At 41.5% G+C, this 11,166-nt stretch overlaps 2 protein-coding genes across 3 annotated transcripts in view; both read right to left on the bottom strand.

Annotated features, from left to right (window-relative positions):
- The window catches only part of tmcc3 (transmembrane and coiled-coil domain family 3), a 32,362-nt gene extending 29,452 nt beyond the window's left edge, over positions 1-2,910 (bottom strand). The window contains exons 1-3 of one of the 2 annotated variants that reach the window (XM_076297046.1): positions 2,757-2,910; positions 2,562-2,669; positions 2,366-2,430 (exon numbers count right to left, since the gene is read on the bottom strand). In XM_076297046.1, the coding sequence (XP_076153161.1) occupies positions 2,366-2,413 (48 nt within the window). In that variant the 5' untranslated portion in view covers positions 2,414-2,430; positions 2,562-2,669; positions 2,757-2,910. The remainder of the gene's footprint in view (positions 1-2,365; positions 2,431-2,561; positions 2,670-2,756) is intronic. The other variant, XM_076297045.1, reaches the window with a different exon arrangement.
- A 424-nt stretch (positions 2,911-3,334) lies between these two features.
- Positions 3,335-10,237, bottom strand: ndufa12 (NADH:ubiquinone oxidoreductase subunit A12). Its single transcript, XM_076297048.1, has 4 exons — positions 10,109-10,237; positions 9,800-9,882; positions 9,378-9,465; positions 3,335-3,597 (listed from the first exon to the last, which is right to left on the bottom strand). The coding sequence occupies exons 1-4, from the start codon at positions 10,195-10,197 to the stop codon at positions 3,417-3,419; spliced, it is 441 nt and encodes a 146-aa protein (XP_076153163.1). The 5' UTR covers positions 10,198-10,237; the 3' UTR covers positions 3,335-3,416.
- Between the last annotated feature and the right edge of the window lie 929 nt (positions 10,238-11,166).

Genomic DNA, 11,166 nt, shown 5'->3' with positions numbered 1-11,166 from the left:
TCCTTGTTATAGGCCTAACGTGTAAACCTTTTCCCACATGACCCCACGGATTCCACACAGAAGTTATAGTCTCATTTATTTACATACACAATGCCAAACATACCCATATTCACCCTGAACAAACCTCTCTGTCTGTATGCTCTCTCTCTCTCTCTGTTTGTGTGTGTGTGTGTGTGTGTACAGAAAGACCAGTGATATGTAGTCCAATCATCTCTACTGTATGCAAACCCACACATCCACCTCCACACACTCAGCCCTGTTCATTAGCCTGTTGAGACTGACCCCCACCATGAACACACACACACACACACACACACACACACACACATGCCCTCATTTCCTGTGCTGGGCAAAAAACAGACGGCAGTCTTATCTAACGCTGCCAGGAGAGGGGAAAGAGTGTGTGAGTGTGAGTGTGAGAGGGAGAGAAAGAGAGAGGGTGGTGGACTGTGTGACTAATTATCTGAGAATATCTGGGTATAAAGACCCGAATGTGTGAGTGTGTGTGTGTGTGAAAGAGAGAAGGAGATGGACTGTGTCTGTGACTAATTCACTTAGGGGCAAGAAGTTACACACAAACATGAAGTTACGCACAAACATGAAGTTACACAAAAACAAGACATGAAGTTACACACAAACATGAAGTTACGCACAAACACAAAGTTACGCACAAACACGAAGTTACACACAAACATGAAGTTACACACAAACACGAAGTTACACACAAACACGAAGTTACGCACAAACATGAAGTTACGCACAAACATGAAGTTACACACAAACATGAACTCATAACACTGCGTGTGCGGCAACACGCTATCCCTCAGGCAACACACGAATGCATGTGCTCACACATGTGATCTTATCAGTAAACATTGATTTTTATCAACTATCAATGCAAACACATGCCACAGGCAGATAGCACTCTGGATGATCTGCCCTCTGCCCTTCACCCTCCAACAGTGTTGGGGATTAACTAAATACATGTGAAGAGCTCTTTCCCAAAACTGTATATCCACCATTTTAATGCATTTTCATAAATCATTTTTTTAAATTTTGTTTTCCAAGTAATTTCAGTGGAACAGTACCACTCTCAATTGAGAAGGGTCTGGTGTCAACAAGGCTAATGTAACTCCCCTTGTGCTGTTGAAGTTCATTAAAAAACTGTGTATACTTTGTTTGGGATGTGGCAGCCTTTTAGCCTATGTGCAGACGAAACATCTCTATTCTTCTTTTACATAGTGTTTCGTATAGCACTTAGCTTATACTGTATATCAATCCATCCTCACTGTAAAGCAGGTTGTGGGTTGTTGTTGACACTATGAGTCTTACAACTTCACATAACTGTTTTATCCACAGCTAATAACATAATACAACGTATTCAAAATACTTTACTCACTTTGAGTGTTCTATCGGAATATGTTACAAAAAAACATTTTAGGGCATGTATTCAGTAATCTGTAGTGGAATACATTTTAAAAGTAACCTTCCCAACACTGCCCTCTAATAACAGGTGTGTGTGTGTGTGTGTCAGTGTGAGAGAGAGAAAGAGTTTGTGTGTAAAACTGTCAATTTGCATGCCATGAATATGTATCCACACCACAGCAAGTGTGTGTGTAGGATTATTAATAAGGAGGCCTGCTGAGATTCTGTGTGTGTGTGTGTGTGTGTGTGTGTGTGTTGGTGTATGTGCGTGCGTGCGTGCGTGCGTGCGTCGCGAGCGCAATTGAGTTTCAGAGTTGGAGCCAAAACTCCATATCTGATAACAATGCCCTTGAACAACTAACTCTCACATTCTTTTCATTCCATCACATCTATACATTATTCTTCAGCATCAGCCGCATATTGGATGCATTGTAGCATATCAAACATCTCTGACTTGGACTGTAAAGTACTGAATTAGGTATAAAACAAGGAATATGCTAGGAGTCTGTTTCATTCAGCTGGAGTGTAGCCTACATACTCTAGTGTGGTGCATTCTGTGCAGCGTTAAGTCATATAGCATTGCATCAGTATGTCTGGGCATTCAGCTATGCTGCTGTTTTACATAATCAGATTCAAAACAGGGCCGCTGCTCTGGCAGCGGGATTGCGGCCTAAATTAACCAGGAAAAAAAAAACAGTCAACGCTTCCCCCTAGTGGTCATTTTAAGCAACAACATAAAGGCATTGCTGTAATTGAAAATAAATAAATAAATAAATGCTGAACTGTTGAATGTCAGTTCAATTCAACATGGTGCTGAATGTCTTAGGTTAAAAAACATTTTCACAACAAAATGCCACAAATAGTTGATACGTCTTGGTGAGCTTTTCAAGCATCAAAGCAAAGGGAGGAAGCTGGTTAAAATTTGGGAATGGTCGCTTACCTCACTTCCTCGCCGTTCAAAGAGGGTTGCAAGTGTAAACCTCCTCATTTAATAAATCAACACATCTGAGATATGAGTGGAAACACAAACACACATATTAAACAAATATCTCTTACAGACTTAGACATTCGTAACAACTTCAAGCCTTATATCTCTAACTTTCAAAATTGGTCACAAAGATCAAACGTAATCTTACACTAATTCATTAGGGTTGCCACCAGACCGAACCTTCTCCGATCCCAAAGGAATTCATTCATTCTTACTATTACATAACTCTCCTGTGTATTCCTATGAAAGCAGGGATCTAACACATCACTGTTTCATTAAAACATTCTGTATACTCCAAATGTAGGACACATAAGTGTTCTTTCAATTAGTACAGCAATCTTACCAGTCATGATGGCCTACCTCCCCAGCTAGTCCTTTCAAAGAAACCGTGTCCTAGGAGCCGGCACACTTGCCCAACCTATAGCAAACACCTACTGATTTCTATCTCTCACACACATACACCACACACACACTAATCCCATGGTCATCTGACGCAGTCAGCACACACTCCCCTGTGAAATACTGTGGCTCCGTTCAATGTCCCTACATAAGAGTGGTTGCCCTCCCTCTCTCTCACACACACACGCACAAAGACACACCCAAAGCCACACCCAGTAGACTTACACAAACAGAAGACTGAGACAAATGGCCAATATACTCAAGACACCAGACAATGCAGTTTCAAGTGGCATGGAAAATAGAATGACTACCATGACTACCGGTAATCATTTCAGGCAAAGAATGAGTTTACTTACATACTAGCGAAGGATGTGATATAAGTGTGTATGACTGGGCTACTAACTAAAAAACCCTGACTGTAACGGTCCATATCACTGCTTTACAGGGCCAGCAAACACCAAAACCCCTCTAATACACACACACACACACACACACACAAACAAAACGAGATCTCAAACAATGCCGTTTTTGTACGTTTGTTTAATTTATTCATGGATCTCTAAACAGGTAATTACAATGACAATATACAGAGAGGGGGCAGAAGTTACTGACTCCCAGCCTTTGGGGGAACCCATTCGTGGATCTTCTTCCGGGTCGTGGAAAACGGCACGTACTGGGCTGCGGAGCCGCTCACGTTGAATTGGTGCACTTCAGCAAGGAACTTCTTGGGAACAGGAGGGTGTGTGGTCGGCGGATCATCAGTCATGGAGTGGAGCCAGCGATGCCTTAGTGTCAAAATGGGGGCAGGGTGGAGACATAAGGATTATTGGTTAAGCCTTTGAATACTGCTGTGATGTGTTTTCTAATCTAATGAAGCCGGCCTTCAACCATACGATTTTCAAAGCGATTTCACTGTCGGAGAGTTGGACTGAAAGTGGTCCCAGCCTTTCTAATCTTAATGAAGATGGACAAGGGCAGAATACAACACAGATTAACCAGATATTCAAAATAATTAATAAATAAATAAATAAATAATACAATAATACAAATAATAAATAACAAGCAGCTTGTAAGTGTATAAAAGTTTTGAGCATTCCTTTTAAACTTCTCTTCCCATGGAAAGGAACCTGCATTGACATCTGTGTTTAGGGTTGTCTCAATCACAACTCACAACATAAAATCCAGAGGGGGAAAACTGTGGCTTCAGAAAGTACAGTCCTACGATGAACTGGTTCTACCTGTATGATTTCACTAATTATGGGTCTGCACTCATTAACTTACTTGAACACCCTTCATTGCTCCAGGGAATGTTGCCTGGCACCGATGCCCATACACACCAAGACTAGTCCAAGTCTTGGAAAACAAGACTATTCTTGTTTGTTGTTCACAAACGTGGAAGGAGTTACCAATCACTACCAGAGCAGGAGAGTGCTTCTCCATAAGATGAAGACCCACCTCTCCTGACACTTCTAACATGCCTTAGTCTGAGAAAGTTTTTCCCCCCACACTACTATGCCTATGTCTTTTGATTACTTTCTGGTTGTCAACGTTAAACTGCACTGTTGTCCACTGGTTATCTTGTACCGTATATAAAGATAAAAGATAGCATTTATTATTGCTCCAACGCCTCATTTGCACTGGTGCTTGAATGCTGGAGCTTGGATGCTGGAGCTTGGAAGTAACTTTTGATAAAAAGCTTCAGCTAAAAGAATAAATGTAGATGTAGGACTTTCTCTTTCTGGAGGCAGTTTTCCACCAGTATACTATATATAAACAAACGTATTGGGATGCCTGCTATTACACCCAATAACATCCCTTCTCTAAATCCGCTCTTAAAAAGGTATTGTGTATTGATATATTGAGGTGGGCTCCCCTTTGGAGCTTGGGGTTTCAACTAGATTCTTTTAACATTTTTGCCCATTCATTCAGAATTAGGGTTGGGTATCGTTTCAATTTGAACGATTCCGATTCCAATTCCGATTTCTTATTTCGATTCCGGTTCCTAACGATTCTCGATTCCGATTTTTTTTAAAGGCAGGGTCAAAAAAAGTTTAGGATATTTTAAATGAGCTAGCTAACCAACGGTCTTTCTCAGGGTATCTGCACATTTTCCAAGTGCAAATTTAAAGACTTTTAAAGACCTTTTCAAGACATCTAAATGAAAATTAAGACTATACCACGGCAAAAAGATATATAAGACTGTTTAATGCAATAGTTTTTTTTTCCTACTAATTTTAACCCCCACCCCATTTTGGATGTCTACAGAAGTTACCAAAAATATTTTGGCGAAAGAAAATAATTGTGTGTGAATTACCTTCACAGCTATAAATGCCCAATTTTAGGGTCTGGACTGCTTGCTTTTGAAGCTGGCTGTACTGTACATATTTGGTTTTGCTTACTGCTGAGGCTGTTCTTCACCTGTGTCTGTAGTAGCCTAGGGCTACTTGCCAAAGACATGTGCACTGGACTGGATTCCCTTAAATATTTTTTTCAAAGTTAACTAAGCTATTTACATATTTTAATAAGCCTACTTTATATAATTTACTATGTGCATCTATTGTCCATATGCAGCACAGCAAATCAAAGTTAATCCACTACTTTACATTTTGCATACCAGTTGTATCTAAACCAACCAAAGCTTGACTGAAACATTGTAAAACCATTGACTTGTTTTAAATTAATTAAGAGACAGGTCCTCTTCGCATGATCCTGCTGAAAACTGCTGGTTTCATCTCAAGCACGCACGTTATGAACGCACGTATTTTTATGTAGCAGTCGCCGACATTCAAAGCATATGCGGTTATATTTCACAACTTTTGCTAAGTAGGCCTAGCCTACTGGGAAACGCTGGCAAGCAAGCTGCTGGCAGATATTACAGGTAGGCTATTATAACTTAAGACAGATATTTTCTTCCCTAGGCTAGGCCAGCAACACATGCTGGAAAGATGCAAACAGATCAACTTAACATACCGGTATACAGTATTTCCTCCTGATTGCGAAGAACTGCACATAATTTCACCAGCAGTCTTCGCGTCCATAGTTTGTGAAACGATGCTGCGTCCGAGCAAAGACTTTAGATGCCAAGCGCAACTCCAAAAAGGAGAACAAATAAACGTCCGGCTTGAGGCTGCGCCGGACGCCGGACAGGGCTTTTAAAATCCATATGTCCGGCCTAAATTCGAACATATGGCCAACCTATCGCTAACTGGCTTACCAACTCTTTCTCCCGCTCATTCTACCGTAGGCTCCCTCATTCCACGTAGGCTACCCTGTCTATCTCTCAGGCCTCAGCTACACCACGAAAACGCCAGGCATATTATTTTGTACATAGGCCTACTGTATTATTACCGTTTTCACACCTTTAACCAAACCCGTGAAAAACATCTTCACTCTGCAACCACTACACTTCCTCCCGTAGCCTAATAGCCTATCACGTATACAATTGCGTTTTAAATACACGAAACTGGATGGAGACATCACTCGCTCTCTTGCACTCGCTGGCGGTCCCATACGCACATTTAATACCTCTCTTTCGAAAATTCAGTTGTAGCCTATTTAAGACTTTTTAAGGATCCTCGGGAACCCTGCTTTCTGAATGAAATAGTCTGACCTTCTCCATGAATTTTAATTCTATTAACTATGCGCTTCTTCGTTGGTGTTCAGACGTTTCTTCTTCCTGTCGGCAGACTGGGAATCGAAAGTAGGAATCGAAATTTAAACTTTTGAACGATTCCGGGAAAATCGCAAAGATAGTCCCGGTTCCAACCAATACTCGATATTCGATACCCAAGCCTATTCAGAATAGTATTTGTGTGGTCAGGCACTCTTGGGGGGTATTCCATCAACCTCGCTTAAGGCCAAACCTGGCTTATTTCGATAAGTCTCGCTAATTTTAGTGAGAATTCCGTTCCATTAATGAGGTTAACGTGAATCCCAGCTTGGTAACCATGGGAATTTATGCCACAGAACTAACCTGCTCCGTAGCAGGTTAACTTTCAAGCTAAATTAAGCTGTGTTGCAAAAAAACCCAATCAGTCGGAAAACGAGTCCAAAAAGATGGTTCCGTCAACCTGCGCTCTCATCACCTGTAGCCTACAACTTCAAAAATAGAAGTAGGCCTATAGAAATGTTTTTTCCGACAGTGCACCAAGCATGGATTTACACATTCACTAGCTCCAAAAAATGTATGAAGATTATACGATTAAAAATGTTTTAACTTCACATGCATGTGGTTCTAGGAATCGTGCTACTCTGCATCACTTACGTTCGGTGGTGGTGTAACGTGCAACGAGACGGCATAGGAAAGGAATTACATTCTTGCGTGTTCGCAGGTTCGCTTCCCATACGAAGTATTAAGGCTACAATGTTTATCACCTTGACAATGGCATTTTTAGTTATAATCTTTGACGAAAGACATATGTCCACTGATAAAGGGTCATGCACATTTGGTAGGCTGTGCAGTGACAGCATTGCCAGTGGGCTATATTATATATGATGCAAGCCAAAGGATAATTATTCTGTAGACTAGGCAGCTAATAATTAAAACTGCTTCATGTGTCGACGATTGTTCATGAATGTCAAATCAACTGTGTGCTACACAGATTAAATACTAGGCATAAATTGAATTGAAAGCCATTGCCTTTCAGATACTTTTATTTCAAACACTTTGGGACTTATGGGAGACAATAGGCTATTATGTTGATACTAATTTATTTTATGACCACCTACACCTAGACAATAATTTGGAGTGAACTCTTTTAATATAATAACGTAGGCTATAGATAGTTTTGAATATATGGCAAAGTTGTTTTTGAGTTTATACTATTTATTCATTCACTCGTTTTGTTCAAGCATAGACTGTAGCCTAGGCTGTGTGTTCAAGAGTGAAGCCAATCAAACTCGCAATTGATTTCAAACCATTAGCATTGTTGTTTTAAATATATGCTTTCATTATTCTCCAATTTCTGTAGGCAATCTATTTTTTTCTCTCGATGTTAAATTTGATGACTTTCGATGAAAATCCTGTAGATGGCGTTTGCCTATCGAACAGAAATCATCTAGTATTGTCTTAATTTTACGACATATATCGTATTTTCGTCAATCTACTGTTTTGGTCTACTTTTCTACCTCGTGCACGAGCAGAGATGAAGCTGAACTAAACCTCGCTTGAATAAACGAGGCCGTTAAGTAAGGGATAACGGCCGCCGAGGTGTCCTGTTATACGGAATTAATGGACGAGGGCGAGGGGCAAAAACTCCCCGACGCGCAGCGGAGAATTAAAGGCCACCCGCCAGCCAATCAGAAAAGAGTATTTCTTCTCTCCGGTGTGATAGACCTCTCCAGAATATATCCCGCCTCCTAGCTTCCGTATCCATCCAACTTCCGGTCGTGGATTGTCTATGGGAAATAACATGGCGTTTTGAAAGATCGTACCTGTCAAACTCTGTAGGTGACAAAGTAGAAAAAGCTGCTGGGCAGATTGGCCTACACACTTCTGCCATCTAGTTTCCACTGGATTTTTTGATTTTCGGTGCCGTTTAAGAAATATAGTCTATAGTATATTACTTAAACGGCACCGACAATCAAAAAATCCAGTGGAAACTATATGGCAGAAGTGTGTAGGCCAATCTGCCCACCAGCTTTTTCAACTTCGCTACCTACAGATGTTTTACCGGTATGATATTTCGAAACGCCATGTTATTTCTCATAGACAATCCACGCCCGGAAGTTGGATGGATACGGAAGTTACGGAGGCGGGACTTATTCTGGAGAGGTCAATTATCACCCGGAGAGAAGAAATACTCTTTTCTGATTGGCTGGCGGGTGGCCTTTAATTCTGAATAACAGGACACCGTTCCATATCAATGCTTATGAATGGTAACAACCATAGTAGGACGACGGTTGCAGCGCTCTAGAATCTTTTGGTAGCAGGCTTCCCAACAATGGAATCAACTGTAAACAAGCTAACTGTCCATGCTAAAGTTGTACAACAAGCTGAACTAGTGAGCTTCTTTTTAAACAGAACCGCGTGTTTCCAGTGTTTACAGTGGCAACCGGGTGATAAGCGGGATAACGGCCTTCGAGGTGTGTTGAGTTATACGGAATTAATGGACTTGCGCTGCGCGTCGGGGAGTTTTTGCCCCTCGCCCTCGTCCATTAATTCCGTATAACAGGACACCTCGGTTAATGGAACGGCTTCAGCCCCAAGTGAAAGTCTACGCTAGTTCAAGCCAGGCTATTTCTGTTAATGGCCGCCTTCATTAGCGAGGTTGATGGAATACCAACCAAAGGTGTTTGATAACATGGAAACCTGTTCTCTGTGGCTTCTTGCCCACCAAACTCACAAAACAATGTCTTCCTGGGCCTACAGATCCTCAAAAATATTGTGGCAAGCTTTCTGAGATGAGAAGAAGCTGTTATAGCTGCAAAGCTGTATATCGATGCCTATGGATTTGGAGTGGGATGTAATTTAAGTTCATCTCTCCACATCTGTAAATAACAGCTGTGTGATATCATGACAATGGGAAAAAGGGGTGTTTCTGACAAAACTTAAAAGTATAGTTACCATTCCGAAGGCACCATGCTCCCATCCACTTCCCACATGGTGTTCTTTCCGTTCATCTCTGTGGTGTAGACCACCCAGCGATGCCGACCTGACACCATACATACCAAAATGGTTAGTCTCTGTCTAGAATAGATCAAGTGCTTATCCATCACACGTACAATTAGGGCCAAGCAATAAGACAACAGAGGATACTGGATGGTGGAGACCGTGTTTCTGAATGCACTGAAACGAGACTGAAAGGGCCTCGCTTACACTGATCCAACGGGGTCCTAATGCCGGAAGAATAATACTTTGATACTGAAATATTGTTAACGTTACTTCAATGCAAATATACGGTACCCCAATAAACCGGTAGCTAAGTATGATAGGGAAATTAGCGTTACAGTAACGTTAAGTTTACATAGGCTATGATAGATTCCTACCAAAGAAGTAACGATTGTCCTCGAAATACTTGTTTCCATACTTGTCAATCCCAACCAGTGCTCCAGTTTTCACGTCGTTAACCCTTGAAAAAGAGAGTAGTATAACGTTAGTAATGTGGCGAATTTCCTGAGGGAAAACATATTAACAGCAGCTCACATATGCGCCAGTGTGGAACAACAAGTAATGTCAGCTAGCAAGTTATGCTAGCTCTGTTGAGGTCACAGTTTGTTTACCCTAATTTCCAAAGACATTAAAAATATAGCAGTGCCTTCTGTGAGCATGAGGCAATTTATTGTCTTATTACACACCTGAAAAACTGCACAAGCAATCCACGAAGACCCCCATGACCTCCCAACTGGCCTAAAGCCCTTCGAAAAACATGAACGTACTCCGCCATTTTCGACGGAAACTGCTGTGCACCACTCAATGTTCCGTGGCAACACCAATCAACGTGCTTTAGTTCCCCCTAACAGTGTTGTCGTCGTGCCTGTACGACCATAGACATAATATACTATAGACGCCGCATCGACCGCTACTCCCTACTAGCGCTGACGAGATTTGGAGCCGCCATCTTGGACCGGTCATTCACTCCACTCAGTGTAATCTGTTTGGCCGGTTCGATGAGCTGTCAGCGCACTTAATTAATCATATCTCACTGAATATTGAACAGATTTTCACGCGGTTTTTTTTTGCTGCAAAGGTCATACATGTAGCTATGATACTGGCCACATTGTTCGAAAATACAAAAAAAAAAAACAATAGTACGGTAATGTTAAATCTTACTTGTGAAAAGTAAATCCCCCGAGTATGGTCCGCCGATTTGAGCAGGAACATGCTGCACAGTGCTGTCATCTTGTGTTTTCTGCTGCAACGCAATGAGGAGTATGACAGGTCCAAGTTGGCGGCCGCATTTCTTGTTTCCAGCAGCCAATGCGGCGTCTATGTATATTATGTCTATGTTTACGACCATAGGTCCTAGTGTACGACAGTCTGACGACCCTCCAAAAAACATGGGCCAAGTCTCGCGAACCCTTCTCTCCAACCGGTTTCGAAATGTTGCGAGATGGGTATTGGAAGCAGAGGCAGAACATGTTTTCTCTCATAGGTAGGCTATCAACACCATGATTTATTACATCCAAAGGATAACTAGCACTCATCCAATGTATAACTGAAAGTATAACTGCGTATACTTTCTGAGGAACATTATGTAAAAACTGAATTGGAAGCCTACATCTAGGGCTACTGAAGATCCCAGTTTTTAAAATAGTTGGTCTAAAAATAATTTTGCAACCCTCCGATGTTTGGTGAGCCCCAGTGTTAAGAACCACTGGTGTATGACACAAATGAGGACTACAAAATACACTTT

The sequence above is a fragment of the Alosa pseudoharengus genome, unplaced genomic scaffold (assembly GCF_046254945.1).
Source record: "Alosa pseudoharengus isolate Yale_2024_CS ecotype anadromous, Long Island Sound unplaced genomic scaffold, YU_APseudo_1.1 YU_APseudo_1.1_scf_20, whole genome shotgun sequence".
Taxonomy (NCBI): Eukaryota; Metazoa; Chordata; class Actinopteri; order Clupeiformes; family Clupeidae; genus Alosa; species Alosa pseudoharengus.
This window is presented reverse-complemented; position numbering and strand designations above follow the sequence as displayed.